The sequence below is a fragment of the Helicoverpa zea genome, chromosome 6 (genome assembly GCF_022581195.2).
Source record: "Helicoverpa zea isolate HzStark_Cry1AcR chromosome 6, ilHelZeax1.1, whole genome shotgun sequence".
In the NCBI taxonomy this organism is placed as follows: domain Eukaryota; kingdom Metazoa; phylum Arthropoda; class Insecta; order Lepidoptera; family Noctuidae; genus Helicoverpa; species Helicoverpa zea.
In genome coordinates, this window is record NC_061457.1 from 12,758,353 (window position 1) to 12,771,558 (window position 13,206).

The 13,206-nt window shown below is 35.6% G+C and overlaps 1 protein-coding gene across 1 annotated transcript in view; it reads left to right on the forward strand.

Moving 5' to 3' along the window:
* Nucleotides 1-1,618: 1,618 nt before the first annotated feature.
* Nucleotides 1,619-13,206, forward strand: part of LOC124631009 (TNF receptor-associated factor 4) — an 85,178-nt gene continuing 73,590 nt past the window's right edge. The window contains exon 1 of the mRNA XM_047165094.1: nucleotides 1,619-1,961. Within this exon, the coding sequence (XP_047021050.1) occupies nucleotides 1,927-1,961 (35 nt within the window). The 5' untranslated portion in view covers nucleotides 1,619-1,926. The remainder of the gene's footprint in view (nucleotides 1,962-13,206) is intronic.

The window sequence follows — 13,206 nt, forward strand, 5'->3', positions numbered from 1 at the left end:
CGGTAATGTAATGACTAGTAATGAGAAGTGAAATTGTTGATGAAAAATAAAAATAAAAGTGAATTCGACTAACTTAAATCAATAAAAAATAATACGCGATTAATTGGGTAAACATAACGTTTTCATGAATCAAAAACAAACAACAGTAAAATATTCTTCAAGATCCGACTAAAAGAATGCAAATGAGCAGTAAACGCGACCCGTCAATAAGTTCAGAATCAAACACCGCATTGTTCTCGCTTTACGAGCGCCGAGGAATGCTAACAGGAATCGAACTGGGGCCCTTGCGATAACAAACCAGCTTCCTAGTTCCTGGACACGGGCTAATCAATCCTTTATGATTGGTTATTTGTGGAATACCTAGCTGAAGGGGTCGTTAGGGGAACGGTTTTAGTATTGTCACATTGGAGAAGTCTTGACTTGACTGTCATTTGTTTTTCGTCAGTCATTTGGTTTGCGTCATCAGTCATTTAGATTTTCTTCAGTTACTTGTTTTTCGACAGTCAGTTCATCGTCATTTGTCGTTAGTGTCCCTTGAAGCTTTTTAGGAAGATTTGAATCTATTTTACAAAAAACATGCCTTTTCTCTGATCTTATTTAGCGAGGCATGTGTGATTGCTTTAGGCGATCGCAAGTTAGCAATGATTGGCATCTACATTCATATTTCTTGTGTTAGAAAAAGAAATTTACATATTGAAGCCATATTTTAACACCAGCAACTTAAAAAAAATATATGATTTTTAATAATAAAAGAGGAAATATTGAACCATGACATCATGAGGGGTCCTTTGCAAACTTAACCCTATTCCCAACCTTTCCAAATTCGACCTTACTGTCTAAGAAATAAGGGTGAAGGTGATTGCATAATTAAGTTGGTGTATCGTAACATCCTGTGGTGCGCTTGCGCGGATGCGGTGTAGGCAGGCGGCAATAAAGCCATATTATATGTAAGCACATAGAAGTCGACAGCCTCAAAATACGTGGGTTATGGGTAATGGTAATGCAAGTTATGGTGCTTATGTCATTTTGAGAGGAAGATTTTTATTCTTGGATACTGAAGGAATTGATATATTTTTTCTGTTTAATTGTAGCGGATCGGAGGGCCACAATTACAATAAAAAATATGTTTCAATTATGTTTTTTTTTTTTTAATTAACAAGATAAGTAGTGATAATATTAATACGAACATATTTACAAAATAGTACCTACATATTCTACATTGTGCATATTCCTTGCAATTTTCATGAAAGATTTTTCTTTTTCAAGTTTTCATGAAGAGTTAAACCATAATGAAAACTCGGAGTAAAATAAAGAATTTTCTGATTTTAAAGTCATATTTTTACTTATTATGCATAAATTGAAAAAAAAAACCGCAAACATTTCCTTTTCCTTTACAGAAGCCCATTTCACATCAAACCACTTACTTTCATCGAAACCTAACAGCCTAGCATATCAATAAGAATCGGATATCTAGGTACCCATCTATTCAAAGTAGATACAAGTAAACGTCCCAGCAACAATGTAACCAGAGTTCCCACCTGTTGTCTCAACTAATAAAGAGAACCTGTATAATTAGTCTTCACCGATCCATTGTTTGTCACTCCGCCAGAAGTAAGTCGAGCGTCGACGGACCAACACGCGTACGACCGATCTCCCACTCTGAAAAACAGAGCAGAATAAACGAATCGATCAAAACGCGGAAAACCTCATTCAAACGGAATTTGAAAATTAGAACAAAGAAAAAAAAAAGTGCTGCAAAAATAAACAATAAATTCGAATTTTAAAAATAGAAGTGCAATCTGAATTAGAAAATTTATTCCTATTATTTTACCAATTCAGATTTTTTTCTTGTTTTTGTTATTTTGAAGTGACGGAATTGGGAAATTTATTGTTTTTTGTGAAGTGTTTCGTTAGTTTTGGTACGCGATGACCCCCGTCGGACTTCTGTTTAAAGTAAACAGGTAAGTCTCGTTTGTATGGGCGTTAAATATTAACATGGGTTGTGTTAACGTGTTCTTGTACACATTGTTATTCTACTGATGTGTCTATTGTAATGGTTTCGAGCGACTCTCGACTTGGAATCTTTTGGTTTAAGATTATATTGTTGATCACTTCGTCTTCTGAATGCGTAATTATTTTTCTTTTGAGCTGCTGTATGTTATTAAGAATTTTTTTTTGGTTTCTGACGTTTTTCATGCGAGACATATGTTTAATTTAGGAAAAAGGCTTTTGGTAAATTGCTCTATAACCTGCATAATAAGTGAACATTTTAAAAATATTGCAGTGACTTGTACTGCACAGTCAGATTGTCATGAAAAAAAGTTGGAAGTTTTTTTTGTTAATATTTAACCTAACCAAGAACGTTTTGAGTCAATAAGGAACAAAAACTTATTAAATTACATTCGTATGCAATTATAAGCTGCAGTTCTCTATAAACGGGTATCTGTTAGCAACATGTTAATTAATATAAATTATATGAAGATTTAATTAAAGAACATGATCATTAATTAGTAATTCGCTTTAAGATGCAACATTGCAAGTTTTATCGTAAGAATGTCTTGGGAAAGAAACTGCTTCTCAAACACAGTTAGGGATATATCGTAAGTTTAATTATAACGTAACTAAGTGAAAAGAATTTAGGACTCCAAATAGGAATTTTCTTACGCGCTAATAATTGTCAACAAAGAAAAAACTTTTGGTAAAAAAAAAATTATCGTCAACTAACCTAACGAAGTTCGAATCGTTTTCTTAGCCTGAATAGGACATTCCAATAGTTGAGAGGAAATTTTGAGAGAATATAATTTTTTCGTTGAAAAAAGACGAACTTTTAAGGTCCCCTGTACCTTAAAAATTAAGGAAGACATATTCTACAGAATATTTCGCAGACTTGACTAAAATGACATTAATATTTCAAAATTTCAGTCGTTAAGTGTTCTTTACATTTTGCCAGCCAAGACATATGAAAACTGTAATATAAGACTCCTTTCAGGCTGTTCGTTGTAATACATTGTAATTCCCACGTTTTGTAGCCATTCAATAAATCCCAGTTGGTACATGATGGATGGAGGCGATTCGTCATGATGAGCATGATCGTGCGTGATCGACTTTAATTGTTTTACAACTACGCGTTTTGTTATTTTTTCAAGTTTTTAAATGGTCTGTTACTGCGTTTGACGTGGAGGTGGTGATTTTAGATTTAAAGCAAGCCTGTAAAACTGTTTATTTTAATCAAGTATTTTTGGATACCAGGGGTGGGCTTTGGTACTGGTTTAGTTGGGGAGGTCATACAGGCAGTCGCAGTTATGTCCGATTAGACTGAAAGTTGACGCCAATATATTTGGAGAAAGGCTAGGCCGTTGATGATTTTTGGAAATCGAACAAAGACGTTTTAAATTCTCAAAATAATCCCATCTTTCTCTCATTAAGTCACGTGCGTTACAGTTACTAGCTAGAACTCTGCCTAGCTCACAAAAAGCGCACGCGCATGCGCATGGTGAGCGTATTTGGTTTTTGCGCTCAAAGGTGCCAGCGTGAAGTTATTTCAAACTACAATTTCCATGTATTTGTATACTTGATTGGAATAAACCTTAATTAGGGCTGTCAAAGAAACACTGGTCTAAAAAATGCACAAACAATACCAAAACCAAAATGTTTCATTGCGTCTATCTGTACGGATTTTCATACAGTTTTCAAACGGAATTAAGTAGAAGCTTTGTTAAAATTTCGCTGTTCCATTTGCCAGTGACTCAAGTGTAGGTTATCCATGCATCCACTGCCATTGGCATAAAATTAATACAATTTCCAGTCTCCATTTCTTCTAATTCTTAAATTATAAGAACACAACTTATCTAGATCAGAGTTAATTTTGGGGCATTTAACCACTCATGAAAGATATTTAAAGTATCACCTGGTTCTTATTTCGTGTTCTCTGATGCATGGAGAGACTTGTGTAGGGTGTGGTCACCCAACCATGGACTGACTAAGAGGGCAGTGTGACCTCACACTGACATGCAGGATAATAAATCAATTTGGTAGAAAGATAACAGGCAGCTAGCATCGGCAAGGAAGCGTATCGAAGTATTTCCACAAAAAAAAGAGAAAAAAAAAACTAAAGGTGTAAAATTACAAAAAAAAGTTGTACATCTCCTTCCTATTGTACTTAGCAATATCTGAAGTATTTATTAAATTTATTCCATTATCCTCCGAGCCTTTCTCCCAACTATGTTGGTATCGGCTTCCAGTCTAATTCGATGTAGCTGAGTACCAGTGTTTTACAATGAGCGACTGCCTTATCACTGCCCTATCTGACCTCCTCAACCCAGTTATCCGGGCAATCCAATACCCCTTGGTTAGACTATTAAATTGATTAAAAAAAAAACATTTGAAAATCGTATTATTTCCAAGTATTCTTATCAGGAAACTCTGATTCGGAGCCTTCTTATCTATGGTTTCTATTCTGAAATTTTTCAACTGATGTTTTTTTTTTAAGTTTTGCCAGCCCTACCACAAGTAAGGCCAAGACTACAAGTCGATGCCTTTAGAGGGCAGTCTGTAGGAAGATCTAATTACTTGTCAACTAACGGTTATTTGATGTTACTTAACTTGATATCTTGCATGCGCGGGCGCCGGACGTCTTGACGGAGTGGCGCCGGTTTTTACTTACTAATCGTATCAATAGATATATTAAGAGAAAATTATATTGATTTATGAAATTATGCCGAAAGTATAAATTGTATTTCGAAACTGGACCAATTAATTATGTATTTTTTCAAAAATGCTCCCTTTTCACCAGCTCCAAGTTATAGCTGAAAAGAAGAAATAGCAATGAACAAACTTCCCAGAAAGATACCTAAAGTATTGTTATCAGCTTTCCTGAAAACCCCCTCGTACCATTACAAAACCACAAAACCTGCAACACTTTACATACAAATTCACATTGCTAAAATAATAGTGAGCAACCAGTATTTTTTCAATATAAAGGTATTGTCTTTTTTAAACACCTAGGCCTCTGCTGATCCGCAACAAATTGTAGATCATGCGATCAACTTTATCTAATTTTAGGTATGAATTACACATCCAATGAAACGATAGAAAACATGTTTTTTTAATAGCACTACAGGCTTAAAAAAAACTGAATAATGAATAAGTAAGTATTTCTGTAACAAGAAAATGTTTATACAGGAAAACAGGAAGAAAAATAAATCATTTCCTCATATTACATTAATTAGGCCGTTTCAAATAAATATTATTTGTAATCATTTTAAAATATGTATATCCAGTTATAATTATTGTTATTTTCCTTACTAATTCAATTGGTTTATATTCCGAGGGCACGATAAATTGTAGGTCCCGGCTGTCATTTGAAATTACATGAATCTTACGGGTCGTTACGTTCTCAAGTCGTTGCGGGTACCAAAGCCAGTAAATCTTTCAGCTAGTCTTATCCAGGAGTATTGGGTTTGATCGGGTAACTAGGTCGAGGAGACCAGATAGGGCAATCGCTCCTTGTAAAACACCGGTACTCACCTGCACCCGCTTAGGCTGGAAGCCGAACCCAACATGATGAGATGAGAAAAGGCTCGGCAGATGATGATGATTCAATTGGTTTACATCTCAAAGATCTAGAAGTCTTGATCACATTTAAAGACAATTTTCGACCCTGACAATCAAAAAAAAACAGCTACAAAATACTAAAATAACAGCTATTTCCATTACTCAACAATTTATGAATGAAAACTTTACCCAGTTGCGCACTATTCGATCGTCGAACATAGTAAGTTAGTTTAACTAACTCGCACATAACCGCATGCCTTCGAATAGTTAGTTATTTAACACTAATACATATTCACACATTCGCTCATTAACTAAGTTATACTTCGGCCGTTCAGAGAATGCGTTCCTGACACCTATCAGTTAGTCACGACTAGTGATGGGCACAACATAACACTGAGTTCGTTACCGTTCCTTCAAAATGAACCGCCGCATTATTTTAAGATTATTTTCGTTTTAAATTGGCGGAATCATTTGTTTTATATTTTAGTTATTTAAGTGGAAACCAAAAAAAGGTAATATTCATATAATAAAATTGTTTTATTTATTCTTTGTTACAAGTACATTGAATTGAATGTGCGAACAGAATATTAATCAGACTCCGATTTGCTTGAGGAGGTGGTGTCTTCATCATCATCTTCGCCTACATGTATAATTATATTATTATCAATAACAGAATCAATCCTGATATCTCGGTCTAACAAAAGCCGGGTAATCAAATAAAAACAGATCGAAAACACTTGAAAAACGTGGTCTATGCGCACGAAACGACAACGGACGACTGTTTTAGCGTCACAAAATGGCGGCCCATAACGCCATTTGGGGTTACCATTTTTAATCTAAGTATAAAAATGCGGTTTGGTCATAGTTTTATTTTTATATTTCATAAACGTTATAATTAAGTCTTATAGTCCATTATTTTCCAATTCTTAAAAAGAAAATCAAAACGTATTATTTTATATTATAACTGTATAAGAACAGATTACGATACTTGCCTGTTATTTTTAGCACAGCACTACAAAATATAAACCGCTGACATAACCTTGTAATAGCGCAGTATAGATTTAGAAAAATATTGTTTACCAAGTTATTTGACACTCAGTTTGGCACAAAATTATAACATTCATTGATTATTGATATAATAATGTTGTTTTAATGCTCCTCAATTGTTAAAACGGTAAACAACCAGCAAAAATATTTTTATCGTAACTGCAACGCCATTGCAAAGTTACGTCGTCAGTTCAATCGCGACGTGTCAGGAACGCATTCTCTGAATGGCCGAACTATAATAGGGTGTGAATATAATTTTATGATTTATTGGCTATGTCGATGATCTGTTGTTATGTGATTGATAATAATGAACATGGGTTTTTCGTTCAGTGTTTGATAAATTGGATGGTCATTTAATAATGTTTCACTTTCCACAGAATTATAGAGGTTTAGACAAGGAATGATTACTGCCGGGCAGCAGTTTAAAGAATAAAACATTTAAAAAGTTTTTTTGTCTGGTTCGCAACTTTGTCATGGACATAAAATACACCTACATAATTGAGAATTTAATATTTTTCATATTTTTTGCATGTGCAATGTCATTAATTGTTATTTCATAGTGTATGTATTTTCATGCTGAATACGAGTATGTGTTCTGCCTTTAGCGAAAAGTAGCCAATCTTGCGGGACGCCTTTGCCCAGTCTTCTTTTCTTTCTTTGTGTCAGTTTGCCTTTCGGCTGAAACGACGCTCAAATTTTTCCATTGCCCTTTCTACCCACTTCATACTTCCACTGCCACACGCCAGGTAACATGATATTCCTTTAGACGCTCCACAATTTCCCATCGATATCACTTACAACTCCCATGACAACAAACTTGCGGTTTTACAACCTTGTTCTGTTACTTAGCTGGTAAATTGCGGATTTATTGATTGCTAAAACAAAGGGGAAAGGATTAATTAAGTTCTGGTAACTTCTAAGGCTTTGGTTCGTAATTAAGTTGAGGTTGAGGGTGGTCAAGGGTTTGCCGGAAAATCTTTATTGCCTACAGGTTTCTGTTTATATAGCTATTTAAATGTGTGGTTGACACCGATATATTTCAGCAAGTCAGTCAGTAGGTGAATTTTATCTGTTTATGTACTGAAAATAAATAAATATCTAAAGGTATGAATGAACTAATGTAAGGTTCAAACTACATTTTAAATATTTTGTTGTACAACCATACTGGTAGTTTTATGTTTTACAACTTAAAATGTCTTCTAACTAAACAACACACTAACTCATTAAAGTATACACCCGGATACCACAACTTAACCTCATTTAGGCTTCACAAACCAATATGTATGTATCTATTTACTATAAATGTTTACCTTATCTAACTGTAATCAAATCTGTGGAAAGTATTTGAATAATACGTACTTGCTGAATCGATATCAATCTGCGAATTAAAAGCTTTATTTGTATTCGACTGTACACTATCGATTTAATATATGCATTTTAAACCAGATATTTATTTAGATTTTCGAGGGATAATTCTGATATAGTTGTTTTTGAATGATGCTCCACTATTTTTAGAATTCAACAGTAAGGGATTACGTAAACTTTAATGAGATAATTAAAATGCAGTTTAGGTTTTGTCAAGTAACACATTTTTTGCTGGAAGTAATGAGCATTTTATCTTTTACGTTATTTCATTTTTTATTACAGATATGTAGAGTTAAGAATATGTGAAGATTTATTTCAAAATTCTTATCGTAACAGCCAGTAAACGGTATACAATCAACCGATCGTTAAATCTGGAAGTTAAAGCTCAACCTTTAATGTATCCGCTACTTATCTGAACGCGTTAATTACAAAGACTTAACCGAGGGAACTAACTGTAATTTGAAACAATAAGATTACTTCCTATTAACGTGTGTTATGAGTAGTTTAAGTTTTATTAGCTTTATGTTTTTCCTTTAGTTTTTATATGATTTGATGTTGTTTAGTTCGGAAGTTGAGTTCTACGGTTAAAATATATGAAAAGAAGATATTGAATTAAAATAATTAAGCTGAACATTCTAAACTCAGGAAATAGAACATATAACACCCATTTCCTGTGCCTATTTATTGAGGGAGGCTATAGGTTACATCTTTTTATTAGTGTTGATATTGTCTTCATGGGTCGCGGCTGATACCGCTGGCGGAAGCTGGTCCATTGGCAGTACTTATGTCAACCAGTAAATCATAGGACTTTTAGGTCTACTGCCGTGATAATAACACTTGGCTCAAGCAAGATAATCGAGTCACTGACACCTCAATCAATAAAACTACTCGATTAATCTCGACCATGGTACATCACTATCAGAGTCCCACACGCGTCGCCTCTCAGATGCAAGTATGTCAAATGTATGCGACTGCATTATGTATTTGACTACTGCAGTTGCGACATACAGAAACACACATACATACGCGCATACATAAATAATGTTCACATCTACAATGTATTTCAATCGAGAAAATCGATTTGTTACTAACAGTTTATTGAATATGTACTCAGAGAACATACTGACAACTAATAGTCGATAGTCGGCCGACAGTTGACCCGATGGTTGACAATTCAAGCCAGGGGTGCGGGATTGTTCGAAAGAGTTACCGCGGCTCTGGTATATAAAGGGCTTAAGAAGGAACATGATATAAGACAATGAGTCTGACACTCCCTCACGCTGCTAACCCAGCGGGAGGAGTCATTTGATGATTTCCGAAGAAAAAAAACTAAAAATCTTCATCTAAATTGATTCCAATCAGAGCTTTCAGTCAGTCTGATATGGGCTATAGAAAAGTACCAGATTTTTGTAATGTTCCAACAGTCATCTTCATGAGCCCAAACAAACTATCGGCCGACTAAAAGTTTGCAGTATGCGAGTCCTCTAACTGTGTTAAAGGCATAGGGACTGAATTGAATAGTCAGTTTGATTGAATGTTTCTGCAAAAGCTAAGTCATTGAATTGAACTGTCTATGTCCAATTCAATCCTAATATGCGAATGTGTCGAAGTGTGTCCAGTAGGTATAATCATTTGTGTCAGACATTTGTGTCGCTATTCAAGCTTTACTCTTGCACTGTACAACGGTAGAATTGACCTCTATAGTTCGTAGATTGAAGCTACAGAAAGACATATGTATAGAGAATTTTCTTCAGATCCGTTTAGGTACAGACGGCTAAGAAAGTGGTTTGCCAGTTTTGACAAAAATTTTGTAACATCTAATATCAATAAAGCTCACTTTTCTTACGAAATGTAAGAAGAAGTTGATATTATCGTTTCATGATGGTTAAATACAACCATTTTTTTTCAGTGACTCTACCAAGTTCTTTAAAGCGCCGCCCTAGTGCAGAACTGGTGGATTAAATTTTAGCATACTTTAGTTAAACCCAACAACTTTATTCTACTACCAAGAAAGATGCAAGCAAATAAAAATTATATGTAAACACCATTTATTGTACAGTCGGCTAAAATCTCATCGCATGCAACATCCAGTTGTACGTTATGGCTATTTAATAACACTATGTTATTAGATAATGGAGAGACGCAATAATTACGCATATTGCGGGTAGTCGGAAATAGCTATAACGGTTATGTACGCCGAGGTTACCGTAAAGCCTTCATACGGAGTATTTTCTTTATTACATACTTGCGATCCGCCCACAGTTTTTCTCGACCATCTTTACTAATATTATCTAGATAAAACAGTTTGTTTAAATGTGCTTATCTCAGGAACTACTAAATGTTTGAATGTTAGATAGGTCGTATATCGAGGAAGGTTGCACCTAGGTGGATGCACTAAATACTTCCCACGGACACAAATGAAACCGCTGGTTACTTTTGCTATTTTTTTAAGTCCAGATTTCGTCAAGACTTTTTCCTTTACCTTTACTAACTCCTCTGAGTTAGAAAAGTTACAGTATTACCTGTATGATCTCACAGAAATGTGGTCTGCCAGAATCACATCCGCACACTGGTACTAGAGAGGCTGGTGCTCAAACCGCTATGTCACTACGACTTCAAATCACTAATTGAAGATAAATTACTCTAACATTACTCATTTACATACGCTTATATCCATAAATCGCGAAACACAGCAGCCATTGCTCCGATCACATCGAGAAACAACCAACAATTAGAAAAAATATTGCAAATGGCCGACGCATGCTAATCCAAAATGGCGGTTCACATGCAAATGACAATACACATTAACAAACAAGTTTGCACGCACATGTACTAAATAAGGCGAATCCACTAGACTGTTTAGAGCTAGAGTACGTGCAAACTGCAAACTTTAAGTCGGCCGATAGTTGGTTTGTTTTCAATCATCTCCGAGCCTTTTCCCAACTATGTTGGGATCGGCTTCTAGTATAACCGGAAGCTGTAGCTGAGTACCAGTGTTTTACAAGGAGCGACTGCCCTATCTGATCTCCTCAACCCAGTTACCCGGCAACCCAATACCTCTTGGTTAGACTGATGTCAGACTTACTGGCTTCTGAGTACCCGTAACGACTGTCAAGGATGTTCAATAAAAGCCGGAACCTACAGTTTAACGTCGTCGTTGTTTGGTCTCATTAATCAGTATGAAAATGAATGGTACGAGATCAGGTATTTAGCTGGTGGTATCAATACGACTGACAACTTTGATTGGAAACATGATTTTCTATAATAAAAATGACAACTATCGGGTCAACTATCGGCCGACTGTTTAGTCTGCAGTCTGCAGGATATTCTTAATGGTATTATTATGATAATGTATGTTACGTAGCTATCTGATCAGGTAGAAATGCCCGTGACGTCATAATTAGCGGCGTGATGGTACATTGAACTGAAACACGCTATTTACATGTTTTTCCTTCGACAGTTGCTGATTTATTGGCGATTTCTTTTTAAGGTGATTGTGATTTGCGAGTGGGAATTTGTGAGTAAAGTGATGCATCTCGATTGGGTCTAGTAACTCTGGGAAATAAGGTGCTATCAAGTTTGTTTGATCCTAGGCTTGCAAGGGGATACACAATTTTCAATTTTATTTTAGAGTCAGGGAGACCCGTCTAGATTTGTTGTGCTAAGTTATACTTTTGAACTTATCGATAAGAACAGAAAGCAGTTCCTAATAGAGTGTCGTTGTACCTCTAAATAAATGTAACCAATTCGAATGGTAGTGCATCAACCTCAACTGCAATAATTCAAACGCAAATTATAGTCTGCTCATGTAACAAGACGACTCTACAACGTATAACTATGCCATCGACACATTAACGCAGCAATTTACACAAAGTCTAATACACTTATATTACCATTTTAACAAAATATCTTCACGGCCACGCCACGCCACGCCACGCCACCAATAAATCGACGCCACTTCACGAGCCATTGCATCGATTATACCGATTATTAAGCAAAACACTCGGACGGAAACATCGAGATCATCACTCGGCAAAAACTGCCATATCTCATGCGCGTGCGCATATAAAGAGACGCGCTACATAATTTTCTTCGCATTACCGACTAATTACAAACGTCAGACGAAAAAATAAACGTTTTTATTGTGGGGAACTACTGTATATCGCGTTTGGATTAACGTCCACTCAAAACTCAACTTTGGAGCTCGAAATTAGAGTTGATTTTCGCGAAGCTGTGAATGTAGCACCTTCTTAGGCGTTAAAGTAATTAGACACGATCAGGTGATAACACTATGGTAAACCATTTAATTGTTAGATGATTTATGGCTTTCTATACTAAGATGTTTGTTTAAGAATTAAGGAATGTTACCGTACACATTCATTAAGAGCATCTTCCATGTAGGTAATGATGCTTGAGGATTTCGTTGTTAGACATGAAAACTACAGCTCTCCGAATTCCTCCACAAACATGAACGATATTTTCAAATGATCGTCTATTGTTTCTTTTTTCATGATTTTGTTTACTATCATAGTTTTCAGCAGTGTTAGGAACGCTGGATTAGGCTTTTTACAAAGACAGCCATTTTTGTGTTCTTCGATTATAATTATTTACCCTTTAGCAGGCCCGCCGCTAGCTGTTTGTTCGCCCGCGTGCAAAACTTATTATGCCGCCCTACGACTACATACGTTTTGACAAAAAATATATAAGGGGGGGGGAGCGGATCCAGGGGGTACGGACCCCCCCCCCCGCCAATTCATATCCATCTTACTTATCCAACAGAAAAAAATATGTACATGCACCGCTCTGATTGCAGAAAACCCACCTACTTTTGGATATATAAACATTGCAATACATAACATACATTACACATAACTTTTTATTTACTTGAAATGTTCAGAGTAACCTAAGCAGTCCTGGGTTAGCCCATAAGCAAACTAAGCAATTGCTTAGGGCATCAATGCAGTGCAATCATTACCCAAGTGGCCCCTATGTATTGAAAGATTGTGATTAACTTAAACTAACGCACTTAAATATCTATAACAATGTTTAAAGTCAGTAAAATATGTTATATATTGATTTCTGACACTTACGCGAATATTAGACATTTAAATAAAACTACTTTTACGGATTTTATCGCGTTATATTAATATTATTTAATCAGTCAGAGGCAGTCTGCCCGTGACCATGGATGCTGTAAAGGATCCGAAACGTCGGGATTAAATTATATTAATATAACGCGAT